This window comes from Ictalurus punctatus, chromosome 10 (assembly GCF_001660625.3).
Source record: "Ictalurus punctatus breed USDA103 chromosome 10, Coco_2.0, whole genome shotgun sequence".
NCBI classification, from domain to species: Eukaryota; Metazoa; Chordata; class Actinopteri; order Siluriformes; family Ictaluridae; genus Ictalurus; species Ictalurus punctatus.
Window position 1 is genome coordinate 9,113,259 of NC_030425.2, and position 27,776 is coordinate 9,141,034.

A 27,776-nucleotide genomic window follows, 5' to 3' on the forward strand; every position below is an offset into this window, starting at 1 on the left:
TCATTCATTTTCCATCTCATGTTCTGTTTGGTTTCAAAATAACGATGGGTGATATAACGAATATATCCTTTCTACAGTTCACAGTATGTATCACGATATACGTATACAAGTTTGTCAGGAACGGTGTTCAGTAAATTAACACTGTACATGGTAATGGAAACTATAAAAAGATTTTGCAATAGCTACAATATCTCAGAAAGGTGTATTGTGACATCATTTATCATATCAGTATTATATCATTATATTCTGCAGCCCTATTTCTTCTTCTTCACTTTTTTCTTTTCTTATAATGCATATACATCAGCATAATTACGTTTACTAGAAATATATATATTATTAAAAAAAAAACACCCCACAAAACATTATGCCGTATACATGTATTATTGTTCTTAAAAATATATAGGAATAAATAATAAGTGCAATATCATGGCGTTAAAATGGTTTTGCACTTGTAAAATGACACAAATACTGAAATGTGCAGCTGTATTTGAATTCCTGCATGCAAAAAGCAAAAATGTGCAGATGTGCAAGATGCCGATGAGGTCTGCGTCAAAATTCATTTGCACAAACACGTCATTTAAGTGATTAACAGATTCTTGCGCATTTATTTAACATATATTATCACACAGTTGTGAACTTTAACGCGTTTGCATTCCCCCCCCTACATGTACTCGACGAAACGGCACATTTCAGCGTAGATCATTTACACGTGCGATATACAATTTTCCGCCACTTAAAATGATTTATGCATACATTCCAATGACACTGTATTCGTAAGTGCACCTTACAGTTTGGTTTCACAGCTCCTTTTATGCCAACGTGCATCGGAGGTGTGCAATTTGTCTAAACTCTTTTAAAAACTGAAACATATGAATACAAAAAGGCTGACGTGATGAAAGCAGTTTCTGATCATAACACAATATTGACAGATGTTCACGTCATTATGAAAAACAATGTCTAAAAATCATATAATAGACTTCAAATAAATAAGATTTGTCAACAAACCGACTTGCACAAGACACACACAAAGTAAAGTGCAATTACATCATACAGAAGTTTTTCAGATCATTTAACAGAGTGGTCCTGAGAGTAGTTAATATCTTCAGTACATGGAATTTAGTCTGAAACAAAATACTGATTATACATACATTTTAAACTCAAGCAAAACATCAAGATCTGAGACAGAGAGGTCGTTCATGTCTTGACGACAAAAAGCTCGGTGAGGTCTTTACTCGGAGAATTCTCTTCTTCAGTGCATGTTAATCCATTCGCTGAGAAATCCACTAGAGGCTGCATTTCTATTTGCTGAGGCCGTTTTGTTTCGCTACATTTGCTCTCTTTAGTTGTTGATCCTGCAGCTCCTGGCTGACTGGATCTGGAGGATGAGAACACATGACATGACTGAGCAGCAGTAACTTGAGACACTGATCTTTCAGGTTAAAAAAAAGCTGTTAGCGAGGGATAGGCAGTTAGAATGGATTACCGAGGTGTGTGGGATCGAGCTGCATCTGATCCTCTGTTTATAGCCACCTCTCTCAGTCGGTCATCGTCGTCCACCTGCTCCTTGGCAAAGTTGACAAACACCTGTGGGAGAGGAACATCTCACTTTTAGTTTCGTTCGGAATCATAATCGTAATCGCATCTATCCATACAATCATTTCTGCTGAGTTCTAACCTGGTCCAGGGTTGTCTGCGAGACCGAATATTCCGCTATTCTCAGCTCTTTTCTGCTGTTTGACAGAACGCTGAACACATGAGCGAGGGAGCAGGCGCGAGTTGGCAGCTGATAATGCAGGACATTGTGGTGTCTCTCCTTCAGCTCGATTCCAGGAAAGCAGCTCTTGATGTAGGCATCCATGGCGCCGGGATCCGGAGCTGATGCAGGCAAGCGGAGAATAACTGTATAACCGTCGCCAAATCTGTAGGAAAGTGAAGAGCATCAAATATTCATGAAAAATTCAACACCGTTATTACTCACTCATTCATTCATTCATTAATTCAGCTGTATCCTGGTCAGGGTTGTGAAAATACCCCCTAGATGGGACCTCAGTCCATCACAGGTCTCCATGCGCACACACACACACGCACACACATTCACATACTCATACCAACCTAGGAGCAATATAGTGTAGAGGTGGGAGGAAACCAGAGAAGCCAGAGAAAACCCAAAGGGACATGGGGAAAACATGCACAGAAAGCCCATGCAGCGAGAATAACCCGAGTTCAGGACTGAACCAGGGACCATGGAGCCGTGAGGCAGTAAAGGTACCTGCTGCACCACCATGCCACTTAATGATGCATCGTTTTATTATTCATCAAAACCGAATCGTGTTCAACGTTCTTGTAAAACGCGTTCACATCTATGTTTTGGATTCATAACCATCATTTGGGAATTTTCTCCAACTTGATAGTGTGTTACATTACGCTGTAGACGACCATGGTAAAAAAAATAAAAGGGACTGGCTTCCAGTTGAAGGCAACTGTCTAGAATAAACTGTAATGTTTCTATCAAACATACTATACTATACTACACTACACTTTCCTTTCTCCTTATTCCATTCCTATTTGTTCTCTCCCTCTCTTAGGAATGGCTTTAGTAGTCCAAAAATGCAACAAACACAACATAAATGTAGCCCTTATTGTCCATATATTCTGTTCAAACAAGAACAATGACACACACACTTACTGGCCACTTTAATAAGAACACCTCTACACTGCTTATTCGTGCAATTATCCAATCAGCCAATCATGTGGCAGCAGCGCAATGCATAAACTCATGCAGATACAGGTTAAGAGCTTCAGGTCATTTTCACATCAAACATCAGAATTGGAAAAAATGTGATTTCGGTGACTTTTATAGCTGAAATGGTACAATGGTATAGTAACTCAAATAGTAAGGCTATGTTCTGAGACGCTTTTCTCCTTACCATGGCTGTCCATGTAGACCAGTCTGACCATTCTACTCTGAACTCTCTCATCAGAAAGGCATTTCGGCCTACAGAGCTGCTGCTTGCAATGTTTATCGCTTTGTTTTTTTGCGCCAAGTGTGTAAACTGGGTAAAATCTGTTGTGTGTGAAAACGAGACTGTTGTGTGGGAAAATGCCAGGAGATCAGGCGTTTCTTAAATACTCAAACCAGGCATCAACAGCCATGCTACGGTCAATGGCACATTGCCCCAATCTGATGTTTTTCTAACTGTTCCTGATAAGGTGTACATGATTGTTTTTTGTTGTAGCTTTTTTTTTTATACCTGTTCTTGAGGTGCTGCACTGAACCCAGGCACTGGAACCTCCCATTGACCATGATGGCCATGCGAGTGCAGAGAGCTTCACACTCCTCCATGCTGCACAGAACAACAGCAATACAGCATACATTAATTAACACATACATATACATACATGCATAAAAATACTGGACTGTTTCAATTTGGAATTTTTTTTAAATAAAGGATGTTAACGTGGTACTTAATACTTTACCCACTTCATCTGAAAAATACTGTAGACATATTAAAGGCCTGAACAGCTATCGATTTGGTTCTACATATATTGCTGAGACCACTTGTCCACCTTACTATTGTCAGTGAACAAAATGTAAACATACATCCCAAAACTAGACTTTTCCCAGAAAATTTTAATGTTGCTCAAAAAAAAACACCAAACAGTTGAGTTACTTAAACTGCAATAGCGAAAAGTCTACTCCTTCCTCACGGACCCTGAGATTCTCAGATCTTAATTCAAGACAAGCAACATGGTGCTGCTTGTGCAACTGAACTGCTTTTGCCAGTAGAGAACTGCGTCTTTTGAGGTGGGAAAAGTGCAGGATGGTTCAAGTTTAGATACTGACTGTGCACAGGCATCACTACCCTGAGTATATATAAACAAAAAGAACTGAGAAAGGATGCATATCAATGCTATACAAAAGAAATAACTTGATCAAGCTAATAGGCATAAAGGTTAGTGCTTTAATTACGCCCTGTACCTGTGGGACGTGAGAACGACAGCTCGGCCTTCTTTGATGACGCTGAGGATACAGTTCCACAAGAAGCGCTTAGCCTTTGGATCCATTCCTGTTGTGGGCTCATCCTGAGAATCAAAAACAGGCAAGTTTCACAGAGAAAGTCGACTGACTCCTGCACAAGAATGAATCGAACATTTAATAAAACTGTAGACAGGTAAGACAGGGTTGTATTGTGTGTATATATCACTATTTAATAGTGATTCTTTGTTGTGTTAAATGCTGACCAGAAAAACAACTGGTGGAGCTCCAATAAGAGAAATGGCGGTCGAGAGTTTGCGTTTATTGCCTCCACTGTATCCTCCTGCTTCTTGCTCAGCGTACTGGGTCAAACCCAGTTTTTTCACTCCCCACTGTGAGACCTATTGGTCAAAGATCAATTATTAATGTTGGCTGACACATCAAAAGGCTGGAGGCTTCTTTTATTCATTTGAAACCCTAAAAATACTGTGTATCTACAGGATTATCAATTTCAGCAGTCATATAAGACCTATAACTTCTAGTACCTTTGCTACATATGACTCAGGGACTCCTCTCAATCGAGCGTAGAACTCTAGGTGCTCTCTTCCAGTCAAAAGGTCATTGATGGCATCAAACTGAGGACAGTAGCCCATAAGCTGATGTACTCTGTCCATGTGTTTCAGTACACTGAGGGTTCAGTTTGACAGAGTTTTAAAAATGCTGTACCGTCATTAGGAGCAGTTATAATGATCAGTGACAGCGGAACTGTGACAAACCTGTAACCGTCGAGAAAAGCATCTCCATAGGTAATGGTGGTGTCTCCTGTCAGCATGCGAAAAGTGGAAGTCTTCCCAGCCCCGTTAACCCCGAGAAGCCCAAAGCACTGTAATAAGAAAGCATAAGCATAGAATGAATATTTTCATCATTGTAATGGGTGAAATGCAAAAAATTATTTTCGTTAGTTAATATGTCAGTCAGCAAGCATACTCAAATCTTTGAGTGCTAGTGTATCTGGTAAAAATGCCGTAAATGTATACTATGCACATGTTGACTGAATTTCTTCGCACCTCTTTCCGAGGAATGCTAAGACAAAGCTGGTTCACTGCTGGCCTCTTGCCTGCCTTATAGACCTGTAGAGATTTGAGAACAGAGAATTCTGGATTTAATGGAGTTAGTTTACATGACTGAGAAAAGTAGACGTTGTATTTTCTAAATATTTACATTTAGATATGAAATACATCAGTACTTCATGTCATCCTTTAGCGAATTAGACTAGATTAAGATTCATTAGATTCGATTGATTTTGGCATTTGGATCCGACAAACCTTGCTCAGGTCTCTGACAGTCAGAATATCCTTCTGAGTTTTGTTGCTTTTCACACGTTCTCTTTCATTTGCTACGTCCTCATCCTCTGGGCCCAGTGGTGGCAGGTCAGGCTCAGACCACAGCCTAGGAGGAAAAAAAAAAAAGAAGGTATTTTTAAAGGACCTTGACTTAACAATTTATAGACATATTTCAATAAAGATAATGAAAAGCCCCATGTACCTGAAGTGTATGAAGAACTTGTACTGAAGCAGTACAGTGAAAATGAAGAACACAATGCCCTCGACTGCCATCGCAAACAAGTTCTTCCCTACAAAATCCCATGCCAGTGGCTCCAGTGTCTGCTTGTTTCCTGTGAACAACAAAAACTATTGTTGACATACTGAAAGATATTGCCTCTTATTGCCAGAAAGAGGTCAAGGCCACTTATGCGGGCATACAAGGAAATTATTTCAAAACAATTTCATTCGGTTCTCTGGTGTTGCTGTAATAGGGAATTTACCAAGCCTCTGGAAAGCATCTGCCATCGCCTGGTTTTTCGCCATGTCAATAAGCCCTCGACCCAGACAGAAGTGAGGAAAGACCAAAAAGACCTTCTTGAGGATCCTGTTGACCTCATTTAAATGCTGAAAATAGAACAAATCAGTAAGAAATGGTGGACAAGACACTTTACATCTGTACTGCAGGAATAAACACAACTGCTACTTTCTTTTCATCAATTATAATTCTACCATGTACACCTGTGGGACAAAAAAAAAAGGCAACTAATTCATGACTTTCATTACTTCATCAACAAAGAGCTCAAGGACGAAGGTAGCTATGCTGCCATTGATGCCGATGAAAAGGTTGATGGAGGTGAGCACCACATAAGCTGTGCTGGGCACAGAGAACACGAACGAGGCAGGGTACATCAGGGGAGTGATGGACCAACTACAGTGTACGGCAAGAAATGCACAAGATTAGTACTACAATATTATTAGATTTATTATGTAAGAACTAAAAGGCAAGAAATCGCATAGCCCACCATCCCGTTGAGTTTATTGTGCCAAACAACGTAAAGTTACAATTTTACACTGGAGACTCCTTCCATAAATCCTAAATAAAACATTTATGTAGAGTGGGAGTTGCTACTATAGAAACGATAACGTATTAGAAGGATCACGTTACTATACATCTTGTGGCTGAAACTAATATCTGAGCCATGTTGGTATAGAAATTTCAATAGTGCTGCAGTATATAAACTTATATATGTATATAAAGTTGTGACATTGTCTTGACGTTAATATTACATAGGTACAATTTCCCATCACGGTGCTTGTTAAAGGCTAGCCCCATTGCATTTACTACCAAGTACTGCTAAACAATCAAACCGCTCGGTTATATTAGGCATTACCCATAGAGCAAGAGAAGCAGCACTAGTGCAGGAAGGTTTTTTTCAGAGACATAAGACTGCTGTTGGAAGCTTATGAAGATGAGGACCACCATGGTAGCGGGAACCGTGTAGTTCAACTGCTCAAAAAAGAAAACGTGAGATGCAAAGGATGCATTTGCTATGCTGACATACATTCAACAGGTTCTATTATATCGTATTAACCACCGTAGGATAAGCTCGACAGAAACTGACCATGTCCCAAGCAAAGTTTGCAGTCCAATAGAGAATGGGTTTGACCCCACTAACAAACTGAAGGTGCTTAGACTTGCTGACCCTCTCCTCGATCAGAAACAGTACAAAACTCGCCGGTACAAAGGACATAGCGAACATCACACAGATGGACACCAGGACATCGACTGAGGTGGTCATTCTGGAGAGAGAAAAAGACATACTAATAAAAACGAGAAAAAAAACAAAAAAAACTGGCTAATAAAAGTAAAGATGTAACTAATTAACAGGAAGTAAGGATCACTTTGCAGGAATCAACTGAAGTGAGTCTATGAGAGAACTACGTACAAGGCCAACTCGGTGAGCTGCTCCTTGGTGAGGTTAAGTGGATGATTATAGGCTGTTATTCCATGTTTCCCTCTGTCTGGTCCTGGAGGAAGACTGGCACGGAGCAGGGCGTTGTTCATGATGTTCACAAATGATACCATGGCATGCCAACCTTTATTATTAAACCACACCTAAGAAACAGAACCAAAGATTCATGGCTAGCTGTACTAGATGTTACTGGGAGTTGGGAGCAAAGATTCCAACTTTGTTTCTCTCACCTTAACATTGTTTTGGCTACTAAGCCCAGTAAGAAGGCCTGGTAATCTGTCCATAAGTTGATCCAATGAGCTGTTCTGTAAGAAAGCATAGCAAAAAAAAAAAAATATATATATATATATATATTGCTAGCACAGGAATGTAATAATCGCCTTGGTTTCCTGCTAATGCTGTGCAAAGTACATTTCAATTATATGTCTAGGTGAAAGACTGAAGAAATAATAAATCATACGATCTTTTTGTGCTTTAGTGTGCATACCTGTGCTATTTTATAGCGTGTTCTGATAGCCTGTACAGACTGCTCTAGCTGACGAATGTCTGTCTGACCCTGTGACCTTTTACTGCCCAGAGAGAATCCTCCATACCTGCACACAGTTCATTCAAAATGATGATATTTACTCGATGCATGAATTCTGTATTACGTGTGTAATCGAACACTGAAATGACGCACCTGAACTCATTCACCCACTTTTTAGTCTTCATGCTAGATGATTCAAAATAAAAAAAATAAAAACAGGCACATATAGGGCTGTGAAAAAAAGTTCCAGTAAGAAAAAAAAAATTGAATCTGAATTTAGATAAGACCTTTTTTTCAGAATCTGTGGATAAGTCTTGATGAGGTAGTCAGAAATATTACGGCCAGTCAGATTCTGCAGCAGGTCACCTGTCAATCTTTTCATCTGTGGCCAACAAGTGCAGGAACAAGGGTTTTTTAATTAAAAAAAAACAAACAAAAAAAAAACATGATTTTGCAATTAAAATAAATTTTAGTCTGAGCTGGGACAGATGAAGATGTAAGACCAGTAGTAGTGTAATAACCTGGGGAGGAGGCAAGCCTCCTGCTCCCTCTGGACATTCAGGTAGCATTCTGCGAACATCCTCAGTGCTGCATTCGCACCCAGGAGAAGGGTGCTCAACTGTCCAGTTGCCGTTGTTAAAAAGCTGCCATGTGGTGTAGGAAATCTGGGGTCGCAGAAACACTGTCGCCGCCTCACTGACCTCACACAGGGGCTCCCTGTTCATTCAGGATCACAGAGTGTTACACAAACCTTTTCGTATCATCAGATAATATACTGTATGTTCATCCATGCAGAGACGGAACTGTCCCACCTGTCTGACTCCATGCATTTAGTCCCGAATCCAGGCGGATCCAGAAGAGAATCAAGGAGATTCTGGATTTCAGGGTTCTCTGGGGCATCATTGCTGTGAGGAGTAAAAAGTGTGAGAAAGACCTGGAAGCACATCAATGAAGGCAAGTCTAACTATGGAATTGTGGGTACCTAAAGAAAGTGTACTGTTCGCCGTACATCCATGGCTGCAGCTCAAGAGGGGGATACTTTCCAAAGGGTGGGACAATGAGGCTGAACAGCAGAGCCACCAGGACAAACACTGCAGGTAGCACAATCTGAGAAACGTTTAATAACCAAGCAAAGTGGTTATCTTCAGTGCTTTAAATAAAATAAATTGACATGTCTAACTGAAATCATAAGATCACATTTCGCAAACAATTTTAGAATGTTGTACCTCATTTTAAAACTATTCAAGTAAACATTAGAGTTGTCAGCTGCATAGCATGTAAACAAACAAAAAAAAAAAGAAAAAAGAAGAAAGAGTCCAATGTTCCTTAAGTCAAATTAATTGAACACATTTTAAAGAGCAACTCTTTAAAAGCCGTTCTTTCTTTTTGTCATGCCCCCATGTTTAAACCCCACCTGTGCCCCACTTCTTGGGGTGGTGGGGGGTGGAGTTGGGTGGACCATAGGGAGACATTCCATGTTATCTGTTTGTGAGGGCTTTTAGGAAACCAATCATCAACCGATCCCCATTTTGAGGGTGTTTGGAACCTGTCAGCGGTGTGTGTCTGAGCTGGTACAGGACCATTCAGATTCACTTCCAGACACTGCTGAAACCTGAGTTCAACATCTGTTCACTGTCAGACAGGAAATGCCTCCCAGATGTGATCACAGACATAGTGTCCCTGAGCTCTTCGGACAAAGAGAAAGTGGAGAACTGGCATGAGCTATAAAGTAAAGTAATGTACACACCTAGAAAGTAATGTCTTTCTCAGCTTAAAGGTCATCACTGGGCATTAAAGTGCACCTGTTATGGTTTTTCAAATATTACCTTTCATGTAGTTGTTTGTGAATGTAAAAATGTCTACAAAGTTTCTAAAGTCAAAGCGCACGTCAAACGGGGTTATTGACTCCCAAAAGAAGGAACCGATTCTGAACTGCTGAAACGAGTCGTTAGTAATTCCAGACTTACTTCCTGAAACTTTTTGTAATTGCGGCACCAAACAGCTCTGTACCTGTGCTGTGAAACCTCGGCGGCTGCGGAGGGCGTACTTTAGCCTTTTGGTAAAGAGTGCACGGAGCTGCTGCCAGGTCAGCCTCCAGCCTGTGACAGTCATGCCACCCTGAACATTACTACTCAGCGGGTCCGTTTCATTAGCATCTGTGTGCGAGAGTGGATCCTTGGGGTTAATCACTACTCATTACCACGTCAGACAAATTATGCACAATTATGGCAACAGGTACAGCTGTAGCTATGAGGTTTTCTGGCTTGTACCTGGACCTGATTTACAATGTTGTTTCCTGTCTGTCAGCATTGAGAAAAGAGAAATGAAAAATAGCGTTCAATCTCTGCTCATAGCTAGAACAAGCTGCCTTAGCTGTACACTGGTTGCTGCTTAAGGAGGGATTTTTTTCTCTCTAATCCTTGCCTGAGCTGCATTACTTGATACAACGGTGAATCTCAGCAAACAGAAAGGGCTTCAGTTTACCTGTGTCTCTGTCCTCAGGTGCTTCTCTCTCACCTCCTTCTGGGTCAGCATCTACTCCCGTCTCGTCAGCTACCTTCAGAAAGATCTGAAATGTGCATATGGAGGTAAATGCTACGCCTCTGTTTTACTAATCCTGTTTCATATCTTTAGAACACTAAACACAAAAATCCTTTGCCTCTATATTCCGCTGGACCAACATCATGTAAGTAAATACATTTTGAAAAAGAATCTGATAATGGAGCATAATTCAATTATGAGAAACAGTTCACTGGGTTACAAGATGAGAACTAATGCTGTATGTATGCATCAGCTTTCCTTCACAATCTCATCATAAATTCAACACTCAAGCCGTGCTTTGCATTAAGCTCCTCACCTCCTCTAGTGTGGTATCTGAGAGCCCATAACTGACGATGCCAAACTCGCTCTGACGTTTCTCCAGCTCTGCCAAGAAAAGAGCGAGAGTGCCATCCTCCGAGGCAGCTTGGGGGAAGTTGATTACTGCCTCTCTGCCCACATTTTCCACTAGCCGAGCCCTCGAAATGTGGTGTTGGGCAAGAGCCACAAGGCCACTCACATCTGGAGCAGAGAAAAAAAATATAAGACGCATCTTAATGTAGAACTCGAACAGCGTCAGTGGAGATGACGGTCAGTGGCAAGGGCATAAAAATCTATAAATTTGTATTCTAATGAGCAATTTTGCTTAACGCTCACTGACTAGCCATTCATTTGTTAATGGATAATTTGTGGATTAGCCATCAACAAATTTTAAGACTTTCAATTCTTCTCTCATTCTCTTGCTCTGCTTTTGCTTACATTCTAGCGTTTGTCTGAACTTTGTCTGAACCCAAATAAAATCTAGAAAACGACTTTCGGATCGGTATTCGACTCCATGTTGACTAATTACTAGGGCAAACATTACAAAGTCCTGGGTCCCAGCAGAATGCTAAACAGAGAACAATGTTCCCACCAGAGTCATAGATCTCATTTCCAAGTCCAGTGTCATCACTCATGGAAGAATCACTCTCCTAAAACACAGACAACCAACACCGTGTCAGTCAAAGATTAAACCTACATCACAGGGCTCTGATTTTCTGAGCTGAAATCTGCAAACCTTCATTAGCGTAGATGCTGAGAGATTGGCGGCACTCGAACTGCTTGGTGTGAGACTCTGGCGCTCGTTCTTCACGACGGTGAGGTAATATCCCGTGCCCAGACGAGCTTTTAGGAAAAGTGGCGAGCCGCAGCAGCACAGCTTCCCCTGAGAGATGATGGCGATGCGGTCACCCAGGAGATCAGCCTCATCCATGTAATGTGTAGACAAAATGATGGTACGGTCTGAAAGTAACAAGGCATACAGTATAGCACGTAGCGTAACGAGATTTCCTTATCAATCTATTCCCATATATACTGTAAGTCAAAGCGAAAGGAACAGAACTCGAGTGGAACAACCTTTGCGGTATTTGAGTAGTAGGTCCCAGATCCCACGTCGTGCATAAGGGTCCACTCCGGCAGTGGGCTCATCCAAGACAACGACTTTAGAACCTCCTATGAAGGCTATAGCTACTGAGAGCTTTCTCTGCATGCCGCCTGGAAAAAGAAAAGGAGGTGAGTAACGCAAGTGTCACTGTGTAAACGAAAACATGGCTTTCTGCTGCACTCTGACACGGGGTGTGAATTCAATCGACAAGAGCACCTGAGAGGTTCCTGGTCTGCTCGTGCCATTTGTGCATCAGTCCCACATCCTCCAGCAGGGTGGCCATCTCCTCTCTAACCTCAACATCGGTCATGCCTTTAAGACGGCCATAGAACCACACGTGCTCTTCAACAGTAAGCCTAGAGAATAAACCGTATGGCATAGTCATTAAAACCAGGATATATCATTTTTACTTCCACGAATAACACATTTTAATTCTTACATTGGGAAAAGAACATTGTGTTGTGGACACACTCCCAGAGTTCTACGGATGATGTCCATGTCCGTGCGAATGTCTCTGCCCTTTATGTAAACTGTACCAGCAGTCGGTGGGAACAGCCCAGTCAGAATAGACCTGTCACGAGAAGTTAGTGATAAGAGGCTGTATATAAGAAATCTGATGCGAACAACATTCCAAATAAAATATCGAATGAACTTCACAATTCTGCCTCTCACATCGTCGTTGTCTTGCCAGCTCCGTTGTGACCCAGGAATGACGTGATCTGGCCCTCATAGAACTTGAGGCTCAGATGATTGACAGCAAGCTTGGCCCCTTTTTTATAAATTTTCACCAAGTCATGTATGGCTACTCCAAGGACAAGCTGAGAAGGTTCCTGTTCAATGTGATCTGTAAAAGAACAGTTCGAATCAACAAGCTTTCCCAAATTAAATGGAGTTGAATTTAGCATATGATGCTTGTAATGTGTTCGTACTGTCTGGTTGATCACATGGTACTAGAGGAATGGGCATGTCAGCCTCCAGTGGTACTCCTCCCCAGTAATTTAACTGGAAGATGAAATACCAAGGCCTGGGAATTCCATACTGCCCTGAAAAGAAGTAACCAATCAACAGAATGGTCATACATACATAGATAAAATTTGTATTTATGAATGCAACGTCTTGTCTTTGACACATACATCATCGCAACAATATCCCTACTCCTGACCTGGAAACACAGCTTCAATGTACCAAGTGGCCACTCCATAGATGAAGGCATCCACATACAGCATTATGATTGAGGTAGTGAAGTTGTATTCGTCTCCTTCAGTAGGACTGGACAGAAGATTGAACCACTGAATACCCACTCCTTGCTCTTCATATTGAGAGAAGTACTCACAGCCAAATCCAAAGGCTACTGGAGAGAGGAAGCTCTACAGGACAAATAAAACAATTCTAGAGAATGACCTTTTCCACCTCACAAAAAAAAAAAAACCCAACAAAAAACAAATATAAATGCTATGCTTTATATGCAGACTGGTGACAAATGAAAGGAAAACACAACACTAAGTGATTTTTTTTCACGAGCCACTTCAAATCATTCAGCGATTTGTGTTGTCATGCCCTGTGGATGGGAGCAGTCATTTTGGATGAGTCAGACTAGTTTTACAAGTGGATGGGCTGTACCAGCAGAAGACCATATCAGATTACACTCCTGTCAGCCAAGAACAAGAATATAAAGCTACAGTCAGCACAATGCCACAGAAACTGGATAGCTGTATGTAGTTTGGAAAAACATCACTTCGCCTTTTCCCAATCTTCAGTTACCCAGTTTCGGTGAATCTGTACACAATGTATCCTCGGATTCCTGTTCTTGGCTAAGGTGAGCCGAAACCGATGGGGTCTTCTGCTGTTGTAGCCCATCTGCCTCAAAGCTTGGCATGTTGTGCATTCTGAGATGCTATTCTGCTCAACATGGTTGTATAGAGTGGTTATTTGAGATCCCATAGCCATTTTAATCAGCTCAAACCAGTCTGGTCATTCTCATCTGACCTCTCATCAACAAGTGGATGGTTAGTGTTTTTCTCTGGAGACTGTTGTCTGGGAAAATCCCACTGGAGCTGAAACCAGTCAAACTAGCACCAAAAACTATGGCAAAGTCAAAGTCACTGAGATCACCCCCCCCCCCCCCATTTTGATGTTTGATTTGAACAATAACTGAAGCACTTGACCTGTATCAGCAGGATTTTATGCACTGTACTACAGTCACATGATTGGTTGATTGGACAACTGCATGAATGTACAGGTGTACATGTGTTCCTAATAATGTGTACAGAGAGTGTATTTCCTCTGCATTTAAATGCAGAGGTCATTTTAGTTATTGTTCCTATTGAAACACAGCCAGTGTGGTCTTTTTCTCCATTACTTATACAAAATTTGATTGAATTTCTCACCCGACTGTATTGATATTATTAAATAAATAAATAAATAAATAAATAAATAAATAAATAAATAAAAACCATCTCTTTCTGGTAAAAGTAAACAGATTTTCAGAATGAATTTATGGATTCTTAAGTCGTCCGTCTATATCTAAAAGACAGAGATAGCTCGGTTTAAACTCACTGCTAGGATTCTGTGTGTGCTGGTCAGATATTCCCTCCAGGCCACACAGAGCACATAGGGCAGGTAGAGAGAGAAGTAGATGAGGCCTCCGCAGGCTGCTGCCAGATTGGCACGAGAGAAGAACGTGCTGATGAGGAAGCACAACATGATTGTGGCTGTAGCAAAGGCGACCAGGAAGAAGAAGATCACTGCAGGGTCGCTGTAGGGCAAGATATCGCCCAACTGAAAGGAAGAAAACAATCAATTCGCTCAATCTACTTTTTCATAAGAGACACAACAACCATGTTAGAATGTTCTACATGTTCTACAGGTGCATAAAGTCCATTACAGTAGAGTCCAAAAGTCCATTTCTAACATCTGTTTTTATTTAATCAATTATGCCAGTGGTTTTCAAAGTGGGGTCTAGGGTCCCTAGGGGTTCGTGAAGCATAGCTTTTTTTTTTTTGCTTTTTCCAATTCTTATAATAAATAGCTCATTTGACTGGTCACATAAATAGAATGGGCTAAACCCAAACCTCAGTAACTCAAAAACAAGTAGAACTTCTGTCCACAGATTTAAAATAAACATGTGCTAAAATTTATTTCACAGTCAACAGGATTGAGACCCATGAATTAACAAAATCAAATACAACTGTTTCAAGTTATATTTCTTAACCAAGACTCCAGAATATTCAACTATATTTCAATTTCATACTTCTTCATACCTGTTTGGAAGATAACTAGAAGAGTTAAAAGTGTCATTTGTTTCAGTTTTAAATGATGTGATAATCTGATAAAAATAACTTTTGAATATTTTGACCTACATTCTGATAGCTGATTACATGAAGACAATTTTTCGTAATATAATTTGATTTGGTATGTTTTTAAAAACTTTTTTTAACCCACCCTATTTTTTTTCTTCTATAGTTTTAGGATTAGAATGCCTTTAAATGGCTAGTGCTGATATCTCAACCCCACCTTGAGTGCAATAATGAGAAGGCCAGAGCTGAAGAGAAAAGGCAGGTAACTGCTGATGAACCAGCTGAGCCAGAGTGTTCCCGAGCCCAAGCCCATGATCTTCATAGTCTCCTTCAGTCGTGCCTCCTTCTCAAACACCACGCCTTTAATGATCATCGCCACTGAGTATATCCACGCCAGTGTCATGAAGAGAGGGAGCGAACGATTCAAGACTCGCAGAAAGCTGTAAAGAAACAGAGTGGAAGGAAGGTTACACCGGAGTACTGTCGAATTCTTGATTTGTATGTCCAGAATGTGTTGCTTTCCGTTTTCTGTGAGGAGATGTTTATTTAGCATTGAGTAACAGTCAGAGGTAAAGCTGTTCCTTTAGGTTTTCCGACACGGGGGGAGGGGCTTTGCTGTTTCTTGGTAACATGACATGCTGATTTTTTTTTGTCATTAACTTTAAGAGAATTTTTTTTTTAAACAGTTGGGAGTTAAACCACACTATCCTGTCATTGATTATTTTCCTATAAAAGCACACCCTATCATGTTTTATTCTTTCTTTATTTACCTCTTTCATTATGCAAACGAGTGCAAAAGTTTGCATATCATTAGAAAAAAGACAACAAAACTTAATGCATGGAAACAACACAGATGCTCCGGCATTATCACAAGTAACAAAAATGGTCAAAGAGTGTAGGTTCATTAAATCATTCATCTTCAGTCACTGCTTTATCCCAGTCAGGGATGAAGCCTATCCTGGGAACACTGCGCAAGGGGCAGGAGTACCCTCTGGAAGGGGTAGGCACCATGCACACACACATCCACACACTCATTCACACCATGAGCCAATCTACCTACTGGCCTCTTTTTAGCAGGTAGTAGAGATGAATATATTATGTATATCCACCTTTATGAAAGCTTCTCATCTTTTTTTAGAAACCCCAGCTCTGTATGTTACCCCTCCCCACCAACAGAGGTCATGATGCCTGGCATTCCAGAGCACTCAAGTTCAAAAGCACTTTGTGAATTGTTGTCGAACCTTGCAATTCCATTCTTGTTGTTTATCCTATGTAAGGCTCTCTTGGTTTAGACATTTCTTTTGCCAACTATGCATTAATTAATAGCTATGCTAACAAGTTGCCCTGGAAATCGCAACACCAATAGACAAATGACTAACAATACAATAAACCTAGCCTATTTGTTTAAAGTGGCTTCAAATGCTCTGGGCAATTGGTGGTGCTCGAAGCCCTACAGACATTAATCAGGTGTGTCCTCTCATGGTGTGCACATAAAATAATGTAGGCAACGTATATGATCGTGAAACATACCATAAAGCTGCTTAGATACTTACACATCATCAACAAAGCATGGGTAGGGCATCTGCTGTATATATATTCCTGTAGTTGGTTGTTTGCCACTCAGCACACGTGTTATTGCTTGCTCCACTAAATCCTGTACATAGACAAAGCCGCCCCATATGTAGCGCAGATCGCTGAAGGGTTCTGCCGCTGGACCAGGATCCCAGAACCTGCAGAACACAGTTTTCAGATTAGCACACACATCACACATTTCTGTTACCATACAGGTTTGTGAAGGAATGTGCAGTGTCAGCACTTTTTGACTGTTAAAGCTGTTTTTTGATATAGGAATCTCTTGAGGACAGAGGGCTTTGAGGTTTCTCAGTGGCATGACAAGCTGCTGCTTTCGACACTGTGAACCATCAGATCCTCCTGTCAACTCTCTCCAGCCTGGGCATAACTGGAATGGTTCTGCGCTGGGGGGAATCCTATCTCTCTGACAGATCCTTCAAGGTATCATGGAGGGGAGGTATTTCTGAAACTCAGCAACTCACATCTGGCGTTCCACAGGGGTCAGTTCTGGACAAAAGAAAGTCTGGTGAGGGAACATAAGTGCTAACAGGAACTAATTTGTTTTGTAGGTAGGGGCAGTATAGATATGACCCAGGCTCTGGGTTACTGATTGGAAGGTCAGGGGTTCAAGCCCCAGCACTGCCAAGCTGCCACTGTTGGGCCCTTGAGCAAGACCCTTAACCCTCTCTGCTCCAGGGGCACTGTATCATGGCTGACCCTGCACTCTGACCCCAACTTCCCGACATGCTGGGGTATGTGAAGAAAGTAATTTCACTGTGCATATATATATTTGATTAATAAAGACTCATTATCATTATGTTCCATGACATTAAATGTTACCATACACAGATAATCAGTATGAAAAATCGCTAGCGTTGGCAAATTACTGTAGCATAAAGGGAATATATGTGTTTATACTGTAGCATAAAAGGAATAAAAATGTGCGGTCCACTTCACATTGGGCTGCATCTCACCACCTCGAAGAAGATTATTTTTCCAGTAATATCACACCCGTTGTGTTTTATTGCTTTACATTAATACAGCTACAGGAACCCAAAAAGACCATTTTTAACTCCACAAACCATCGTCACTGTTTACTGAAGCAGCAGACATGCATTAAGAGGTATCATACTGTGGTGACTGACTCTGGGGCACCTTGAGGATATTTTATTTTTGAGAAAAACATGGTTATCTTGTGATACTCGGTAAGTATTGTTTATCAACGCAACACAATTGTGAAATCAAAAAACAAATGACAGTAGAGAGAAATGTCATTCAAATGATTTAATACATTAGAAAGATTCTTTTCTGTTATCTTCTGTTGGAGTGGCTGACTTTTGGATGCTCCACACTGAATTCACTAGTGGTTTACAAAGGATAGTTTCGCCTGCAAGCGTCATACTTACTTGTCTTTGATCTTACTGGTGCGTGTGACGTCATCTATGTCCATGCGGATCTTGTACTTGACATGGGGAGGAAGATCTGAGGAGGAAGGTTCTGGGAGGAGGAAGACTATTCCAGCCCAGAACTGCCGATCCTCCAGCAGCTCCAACGCCCGCTCCACCAGCTGCCCTTCTGTGGCCACTCCCTCCAGCTTATTCAGTGAAAAACACTACAAAAGGCCACCACACAGATTGGTCACATGAAAGACTTTAAAAAGCATTATATTCTGACACATATCCTGAACGTGATTACTGCACACACGTTACCTTTGTGAGTTGGGACAAGAGGCTTATGGTGCTATTGAAATCTTGATACACGTCCAGCCATGTGGCGGGCGCTCCTTCTTTCCCAGGAGTGTCTGGATTAGGCATGGAGAGGAACTGGGCAATGCGAGAAGCTGTCCAAGAAGTGTTCCTCAGTTGTAGATTCACCACAACAGCCACCTCGGGTCGATTCAACAAATCCTGCAACACATGAGATCTGGCTGTGTTATAAAGCTAAACTACGAAAGACTGTGCTTTCACAATGTCCTTTGTGCAAATTTAAATAAAACACTTAGAAAAGGAAAAGCTATGCCATGTTCAAAACGGCACCCTATTCGACAATCCTTAATTATAAAATCAGGAGCAATACAGCTTGGTACAGTTTGCCATTTATGAGGCTTACTATGGCGAGTTGTTGAAGCCTTCAGCACAAGTTCCCACTATCTTGAAAGTTACAGTGCATTAGGGATATTAGCAGGTATTCGGTGTATAATTGGTATTAATGCAGTGGACTTAAGTCTGGGATCCTGTGACACCCAAAACAACAGTCATGGGAATGGGCCGTTTTTTTATTTTCATGTTGGTGGGAGCAGGGGAATCAGATATGAAGCTAATGGGACAAAGAAATCCATGTGCATTAACCTGGGAACATACTGGATGCTTGCATAGCACTGAAATATATAATCAACTAAGTATGTAAGAAAATATCACAGACAGTAAATCCTAACTATGTGAGCATGCGGATTAAAAACCCAGTAATGCACACAGCTCTACAGTGAATTATCCAGAGAAAATAATTTTCTCCACAGAAAATTTGGACAGACCACAATATGGATTACCTAAATAGTGCACTATATTAAGAAAAAAAAAAGGAGGGGGGGGGGACGAATTCAGACACAGCATATGATACTATGATATTATGAATAGATATTCTACATCTAGTCTACAAATAGAGCGATTTAGAAAACAGAGTACGAGGTAGGGATGAACTTCTACCTCAGACTTGAGACAGACTAAAGAAAGCTCAGATACTGATAGAGAACCTGCAGCATACGGATCTCCACACTGCTTTCCATGAAGCGCTTCAGCCTGGGTCCCACTTCCTCCCATGCGGCGTGCACCTCGGCCAGAATCTCAAAGTCCTGGAATGTCCTGTTCACCTGACAAATGTGCCACAACTTTTAGAGACTAATTATTCTTAAAGAGTATTTGAAACAGTATCATGATTTGGAAGTCAGGTATACGTTGTTACATTGTAGTTATACTTTATTGAGCTTATAAATAAGGAACACAAATCAACTACTAAAAATGTATATTATTCATGAACATAATGATCTATTGCCTTAACACAGTTATTCATTTTAAAGTAAGCTATTCAGTAACTTCTATGAATTCTTCAGTAACTACACGGAAACTATGAGCAAAAGTGTAAGTCTGGTGTTGGGACTTTATGGAGTAAAATAAAATTACCCTGCAATATATTTTTATATAATCATGCTGTCGGATGCATTTTTTAAATAAAAGAAAGATTTAGAATGGCAAGGCCAATTCTATTGTTTTTGCCATACACTGAAAATGTTCGGGTTTGAAATCTAAAGATGAACAGTAGATCAAAATTTCAGATTTCATTTCCTGATATTTACATCTAGATGTGTTCAACAACTCAAAACACGGCACCTTTTGTTTTGAAGTGATCAAAAATACTGGAACATGTGACTGATGGGTTTCTCTTGCTGCTCAGGTGTGCCCTGTTAAATTGATTGTTTAATCAATTAATAGCTCTGAATGTCTACTCTTGGTTTGATCGCTGGATTTCGCCCGTGAAGACTGCATTTATTGTTAAAAAATGATAAAACAACATGAAGAGCAGAGAGCTGTCTGTGGGAGAAAAGCAAGCCGTTTTGAAGCTGAAAACACAGGGAAAATCAATCAGAGCCATTGTGCAAGCATTGGGCATAGCCAATATAACAATATGGAATGTCCTGAAAAAGAAAGAAACCACTGGTGTACAGTAGTTGATGACAGGAACATTGTGAGAGCTGTGAAGAAAAACCCCAAAACAACAGTCGGTAATCAGTTATAACCTCCACAGGGCAGGGGTGATGGTATCACAATCCACCATTCAAAGAAGATTTCAAGAGCAGAAATATAGAGGACATACCACAAGATACATACCACTCATCAGCAGTAAGAATCAGAAAGCCAGATTAGAATTTGCAAAGAAATACAGAGATGAGCCACAAAAGATTAACCTCTACCAAACTGATGGAAAGGCCAAAATGTGGAGAAAGAAAAGGATCTGCTCATGATCCAAAACATACGTGCTCATCTGTGAAACATGGTGGAGGTAGTGTCATGGCTTGGGCTTGCATGGCTGCTTCTGGAACAGGATCACTAATCTTCACTGATGACGCAACTCATGATGGTAGCAGCAGAATGAATTCATAAGTCTACAGAAACAATCTGTCTGCCAATTTACACAGAAATGCACCCAAATCTAATTGAGAGGAACTTTATCATGCAGCAAGACAATGATCCAAAACTCACTGGCAACTCAACAAAGGACATTATCGGGAGGGAACTAAAGGGAGAAACCCCCAAAACAAAAAACAACTGAAAGACGCTGTGGTGCAAGCCTGGAAAAGTATCACAAAAGAAGAATGAAACAGTTTGGTGATGTTTGGTGATGTTTGGTGATGTAGTTGCAGGCTTGATGCAGTTATTGCAAGCAATCGATGTGCATCCAGGGTCGTAAGCTGGACTGTTAATTATCCGAGGCTGCACCCATGCAATTTTTCCAGCTCAGCTCGTAGCCTAAGTTTTGTTTTATGGACACTGAGGTAATGTACACGTCAATGTATGACATGATCAGAAAAAGTTGGATTTATCAAAAAACTTGCCTCGGGTGTTGTTACTGTTTGTAGGACTACCAGACTGATAAAATATTAAACTTTTCTAACTAGGCTATTTTGGTGTCTCTAGCCAAGGGGACTTTCTTTATCTTTTCTTATGCTCTGCTCATATCACTCATATCACAAACTGGAACTCATAGACATTTATACACCTTGTTTTCCTGCTCAGCATCACAGGATGTTACTCTTTCAGTTTCAACCCCTTTACTGGTTTAAAAAATATATAAATATATATCAGTATATCAGTGATTCTCAAACTGGGGGGCGCTAGATATGCAGCACACTAAGACACGAAGACAGATACCAAACAGAAGCATCCATTTATATGCCAGACCAGAAATACGGTAATTGATTTTAGATCTAGTCCTTCAGCTCCTCAACCAACTAGAGCGAAAGGTGGAATGGGCTAGCAGTTACAAGCATCTTAATAAGTTGCGTTTCGATACTCAGTATCATACGCAGTATGCAGAAATGGCCAGCAACAGTTACACATTTCGAAAAAGCTCTCTACTTTTAATATCAGTAGGACTCTTATGACCATGTACTATAAAATAATAGCTTTAATCTGTACTTTGCTTCTCTATATGCTGTTGGTATGGTTATGTAAATGTTAAACATCGAAACTCATCGAATGTCATTCGATGAGTCAATGACATTTGACAGTCAACAGAATGTCAACCAAGGTAGTAAGATTATCAGCATTAAGCAGACTGGGTTATCAGATAGCTTTGAATGGTTTGTCTTACAGAAATCTGGAACGATTCTTGCACATTGTACTCATCCACTGTTCCATCAATTTAAAATGCTTCCTTCTGGTATACATTATAGTGTGCCTAAACTTAAAAGCAATCGGTATAGACATTCATGTGCTAGAGACGATCTGTTCCAATACTTTTGCTTACCTAAAAATTGGGCGGTCTGCCACCAAAGTGCCATGTTCATCTTTTAATCTTAAACCCAAATGTCTTCAGTGCATAGCCAAAACAAAATAATTGGCCTTGCTGTTCCAATACTTTCAGAAGATACTGTAGTTTATCCAATAGGTAACATTTTTTATTGATAATGCCTTATGCATTATCCTTGCTTTTTTTTTTAGTAAATTATGACAACTTTGATTGGTAAAAGAGAGATGAAACCTTATAATTTGAGAAACATGCACCAGGAATGATGAAACAGAAACAGGGGTAGTACACTCAGATTTGTGGACCTTAGTAATCACTAGCCAACAAAACAAATATCGGGGGGGGGGGACAAGAAAAAAGCAGAAAATAGCTCAAACATAAAAATACCTCTTTCATGATGCTCTGTGTAGCAGGAGTATCCGGCGTGTAGAGAAGTTTCCCAATGAAAAGTGGTTTAATGCCTCTCCATACAATGCGAGAGAGGGGATTCGACTCAAGGGTTTGAATCACGTTTTTACAGAATGGAGCTAAAAAATAAATAAATAAATAATCAGACAAACTGATAAAATTCTCACAGCCAATTAGAGCTGGGGTAATCATATTTTATTAGAATCCTATTTGCACTATAAGACTATAATGCTCTGATTATTTTTGACCCATTCTTATTATTCCAATCAGGCTGAAATTTTGTCATGAATATGAATTTAGTGATGCTATGTAGGAATTTAAAACCCTACTCACTGGTAGTGTTGTCATTTCCCAAGTCATTTTCCTCTGTCCCGTCTTTACCCAAGAAGGACTTGATGTCATGGTCTTCATACCAGTTAAAGGAAGGAATCTTCTCACCGCCCACTTCGGGATGCCCGCACATAATCTTGGAGAAAGCTCGGAAACTCTCACGAGGTAGCACTGAGCTATTCGCTGGAAAAAACAGCCTCAGTTCTGCATTCAGCTCCGTGAAGCTGGATAAAGCAGATACCTGGAGCGAGATATTCAAAAGAATGGAAAATATTATGACAATTATCAATGATTAAAGTGGCATTTAGTATGGCATCGCGCTAAAAGGGCATCTGGTCTGTAAATATCGACATTCACTGGGTGTCGTTAAGCACGTTTCGTCTAGGCATCGGACACTTAAGGTGCGTTCACACATACAGCGACTCAGAGCAACAAAGAGCCCAGAGACCATTCATTTTCAATGAGAACTGGCGACGTCCGCTTGGCGACTAGATGTGGGCGTGTCCAGCGACACGACAAAGTTGAGAAAAGTTTAACTTTACACAAATTTGGAGCGACTCGGTGCAGCGACTATGGAAGAAGACAGTAGAGCGCACACGACACGCTGTCTGCGGGTGAATTGTTTTTCTGGACCCAGACAGTCGCAGAAAGATGGCACACAGCTTCGCCTTCATCTCGTAGGATACGATTCTTATAAACACTGGTGAATTTTTATAGAAAAACGCTCTCCCTCCAGAATGCTTGTTGAAAAGTGAGCTGGTGTCAAAAGTGGAATGCTAGTTGTGCCACCCACTGACAAATGTTACTACGGCAACCAGTAGTAGGAATGCCTACTGGCAACTTCATAGTGCAGTGACTGGTGACTTGTGTGTGAGCATACCTTTAATAATAACAGAAAGGATAGAAAGGAGGAAACTATAAGACTGAAAGATTGCTGCATACATCATTCAAAAGTGAGGTGAACTCCTGAGCCACAGAGGAGACAGCCTGGCTGAGCAGACGCACTTCAGCAGCATTGGAGTGGAGTCGCTCCCTCTGACAGAGACAGATGCAAATCAGTTGGTTAGACACCAAAGCGCAGTAGTTTAAAGCACTAAATCCAATCTCTGCCTCTGCAACATGTGGGCAATGAGAATGTCAACATCTTTGGTTTTTTTTTTTTTGTATGAATGCGCTTCACCTTATCTATTCTTAGGCCAAATTTGTGAAAGAACACTAACTGTGAATATCCTGCTGAAGTTCAGTTGTGAAAGGAAGATTTGCTCCGCCTGCTGCAGCAAATCCGAGGGAACAGCACACAAGGACTGCTGCAGCTCGGTGAATGAGGAATCTCCTTGCACTGTGAGGTAGCGTTCCAGGAGCGTGGCATTACAGACGATATCGGACAGACGCATCCCAGCACCTGCCAGCGACACCTAGGGAACAAGAAGAAGAAACTTTAGCAGCCTGACAATTTCAAGATTTCATCTCCACACTCCTTACTTTATAATTCACTTTTTGGTTCATACTTTTACATTTTTAGGACATTTCTAGAAATGCGTGCCCATATTTGCACACCCTTACTTCAAAATAATGGAAACAACACGACTTTTTAACGCAAGCTTCATTATTTCTGTTTTCATCGTCAGAAGTAAAAGAAACTGTCTTACTGTATGTTAATAACTAATCAAATAAACATTTAATTGTTTCTATACATTTTTTACAATGGGGTAAATGTTTATTCAACTTGCCGTTCTACAGTTTCAAACTACTGTTTGCCTTAAATTTTTGCAGCTTTTTAAGTCCTTTTTTCAATAGTCATGTACTTGTGTCTATATTTCTTAGACTTAGAATGTTGTAACAGGTTTTGATGGGAAAATATCAGTAAACGGAAATGGAGGTGTAAACCTTCGCACTGAACGGTATACTATTTGTAGAGGCTGTCAGAAGTGTATAACAGAAGCAGAGAATGGAGAATACAGTCTTACCACCTGGAGGTTGAGTTGTGCTCTCAGTAACTGGTCTACGGCTGAAGCAGGAAGGCTGCAGTTGGTCCATAAAAAGGAAGAGAATGTCTCATTGGCTCTTAGGTACTCTCCCACTGGCAGATCTTTATCATAAAATTTAAGAGAGCAATCATGTAAAAGTGAATAAATCTCACGCCAAAGTCACATGCAATGCATAATACTGTCAGTTCGCTTATTTTTTATTTTTAATCACAGCTCATGGAACACAGATTAATAATAACCAACAATGACTAATACAGTAAGCATTTCTGCTCTGGACTTGCAGAGATTTGCACAGCGACTACTGCTACAGTCCCTTAACTGAAAAGCAGTCAACCGGAGTGCCGGAGAACTTATCCTATGATAACAGCATTTCTCCTCCACTCTGCCCTTTTACTTTAAAGTGTATTGATTTATTTGTGTCTTTTAAAGCATATTAAAAATAGGTCCCACTTGGCCAAGCTTCCTGCCTCTCGCCTAGTCTCTGAACAGCAAGCGAGAAGTTCTCTAAGGCTGAGAGGGTTGTCTGATTGCCAAAGTTGGTGAGAATGGTCCTGCCATCCACGAATAGTCGAGAAAGTCTGAAAGTGACAGGATACAAAAATCACCTTGATATGACGCAAAGTGGCAAAGAAATAATTCTGTTGAAGAATATAAACAGAAGAATACACTGACAGTGAGTTATTAAAATTTCCCACTTCACCCGGCGTCTCCCCTGGAGTCGGGTAGTGGAAGCACGGATTGTTGATGTTGCAGACTATGCCCTGAACCCATGCTAGAGTGCCGGCAGACGGGAGAGCTTTGTTGGGGAAGTGACCTGAAACCAGACACACAAAAATTTCCTTTCATAGAAAGTATTAATGACACTGAGTTACTCCTTATTTTACAGACTGTAAATCCACTATTACAATCAGGTACATAAATATTAGTCCATAGAGAAAATTATTGTTATATTAGCTGTCTAGCACATTATATAGGAGGTAATAAGTAAGTAAATAATGAATATGAGCTCCAAGTGCAAACTATCATAACAGATCATAAACATGTGAATAATGTGCATTTTGTGGCTCATAATATATCTCTGAGGCTCTGAGCAGAATGGCAGCATATTAATCAACGGACGAAAAATGGGATATGTACTTAAACAACGACCAAGGAAAACCATTTTTCTCACACATTTCTCTAAGACTGCTAAGACGACGACATCGAAATCCAAGTGAAAAGACAATATTTTTACATTAAGCATGTTCCTCCCATAGAAACCTGGTATAAAGAAAACGCTTAACGTGGCTTAATATATTAAGACAGTGATATTAAAAGACCAAATTCAGTACACACTTTATTAATAAAAGCATACAATATCTTAATACGGTATGTACTAAATTTGGTTCTCCAATATCTGTCATAGTCCATTAAACCATGTTAAGCTTTTTCTTTATAGCGCTTTTCTATGGGAAAACGCTTAACGTGAAACTTTCTGGGTTAATCTGCTTGCCTGTACATAGAATGCATCATCAATAAAGTGTACACTGAATCTGGGTTTGCAACGTTAAGCATTTTTATTATACCCGGTTTCTACGAAAGGAACACGTTTAACATAAAAAGATTGTCTTTCCGCTAGGATTACACTGCCGTTGTCTTAGCCGTAGTTAGAAAAATGTGTGAGAAATATGGTTTTCCCTGGTGGTTGTTTTAGTACGTTAAGCCGCGTTAAGCGTTTTAGAAAGGTCCCCAAAAACCACCATGAAGGAACAAATAGGTCAGAATGCAAACGCGACCCTGTACTACTCCGGCTGCAGCTAATCAGCTTACATGATTTCATGAGGAGAGCAGGGCTCAAACAAACACACAACTGTGGCACTTACACTGGCTGTGCATGTAGGGAGGGTGCGAGTGACGGACAGCGATGAGGATGAAGAACAGGAAGAGTGGCCAAAGCAGCTCTATGATCAGCTGGATCTGTGGAGAAGCTCGTTTTATCATAACCATGATATTTAACCGTATGAGATTATGAGAACTTGAAGAGTGATGATGATGATGTGTGGTTACCTTGTTCCTCCTGCGGTAGGTAAGGTTCTTCCACAGCAGGAGTAAGAGCTGGGTTCCTATGGCCATGGTGGTATCTAGATGACCAGGATAACCAATAGCACACAATTAAAACGCAAATTCAAAGCTAATCAAAGGAGACAAAAGCAATCAGTGGACTCCCCAGCACAACAAACCCTAATTACAGTAATTGGCTTAATGAATTAAGGCAAATAAACCTCCTCTCATCAGCACGTACAAAAGCACAGGTTTAGTACACAGGTAAAGTCTACATAGATGCACAGTTACTATTGTTGTGGTAGTTATATAGCCATGTTGTCAATATATCGATTAAAAGATCGTATTGTACCTTTTTAGTGACACAGTGATGTAGTTACATGTATATTAACAGGAAGAAGGAAGGAAGTGGAGTTTGTACGTTAATGCTTAATTCCCTTCAAATTAAAGAACTCAATAAACCAGGTTGAAGTGACGTATTATTATGGTCTGTTCAATCTAGAAGTGATCGTGCACTTTTATAGTGAACCTGCTAAACGGGTTAGTCTGCGGTACTCTGTATTTCACCTTCACCGCCGCTTATAAAGAAATAGCTAAATATTTACCTCTGGTGTCTTAATGCCTTCTTGTTTTTGCTTCAACAGTGCATTACATTGAAACATTCCTGTTCTCCATCGGGACATGAAGCCGGTGTCGGTTCGTACGAACGATTCCGAAGGAAGAGACAGGAGAGTAGGAGGGGCTCGAAGGAAAAACATTGCAACCACATTGACCTTTCAGCCAATCATAATGTCACTTGTGCGTGTATACCCGCCCATCCTGGTTAATGTTTACAACAGCTAGCGGCAGTTTACGGCAGCC

The 27,776-nt window shown here is 40.6% G+C and overlaps 1 protein-coding gene across 2 annotated transcripts; it reads right to left on the bottom strand.

Annotated features, from left to right (window-relative positions):
• On the bottom strand, window positions 1–27,717 carry abca7 (ATP-binding cassette, sub-family A (ABC1), member 7). 2 transcript variants are annotated; one of them, XM_017478716.3, is made up of 50 exons: window positions 27,521–27,717; window positions 26,922–26,995; window positions 26,738–26,831; window positions 25,548–25,689; window positions 25,326–25,453; window positions 24,858–24,976; window positions 24,108–24,302; window positions 23,830–23,922; window positions 22,891–23,128; window positions 22,537–22,676; window positions 19,379–19,495; window positions 18,339–18,536; window positions 18,036–18,241; window positions 16,611–16,787; window positions 15,275–15,497; window positions 14,318–14,539; window positions 12,924–13,128; window positions 12,691–12,804; window positions 12,434–12,605; window positions 12,201–12,332; window positions 11,978–12,117; window positions 11,734–11,871; window positions 11,396–11,619; window positions 11,252–11,309; window positions 10,658–10,860; window positions 10,285–10,369; window positions 9,811–9,956; window positions 8,783–8,907; window positions 8,613–8,705; window positions 8,322–8,517; window positions 8,088–8,182; window positions 7,954–7,986; window positions 7,762–7,867; window positions 7,505–7,579; window positions 7,248–7,417; window positions 6,924–7,101; window positions 6,693–6,808; window positions 6,085–6,229; window positions 5,802–5,925; window positions 5,522–5,651; window positions 5,302–5,425; window positions 5,044–5,106; window positions 4,753–4,859; window positions 4,522–4,663; window positions 4,243–4,377; window positions 3,980–4,083; window positions 3,252–3,344; window positions 1,676–1,919; window positions 1,484–1,584; window positions 1–1,375 (listed from the first exon to the last, which is right to left on the bottom strand). In XM_017478716.3, exons 2-50 carry the CDS (start codon window positions 26,985–26,987, stop codon window positions 1,195–1,197), a joined length of 6,855 nt encoding a protein of 2,284 aa, XP_017334205.1. In that variant the 5' UTR covers window positions 26,988–26,995; window positions 27,521–27,717; the 3' UTR covers window positions 1–1,194. The 2 variants fall into 2 exon arrangements, with proteins under 2 accessions (XP_017334205.1, XP_017334204.1); XM_017478715.3 differs by having other exon boundaries at window positions 24,855–24,976; window positions 27,521–27,716.
• Between the last annotated feature and the right edge of the window lie 59 nt (window positions 27,718–27,776).

Coding starts and splice junctions, on each gene's coding strand:
- abca7 (XM_017478715.3), bottom strand. CDS start 26,987: ATGGCCATAGGAACCCAGCTCTTACTCCTGCTGTGGAAGAACCTTACC. Junction 24,977..25,325: donor GAGGCAGGAAGCTTGGCCAA/GTGGGACCTATT, acceptor TTTATGATAAAG/ATCTGCCAGTGGGAGAGTAC. Junction 5,107..5,301: donor CTGTCAGAGACCTGAGCAAG/GTTTGTCGGATC, acceptor AAATCTCTACAG/GTCTATAAGGCAGGCAAGAG.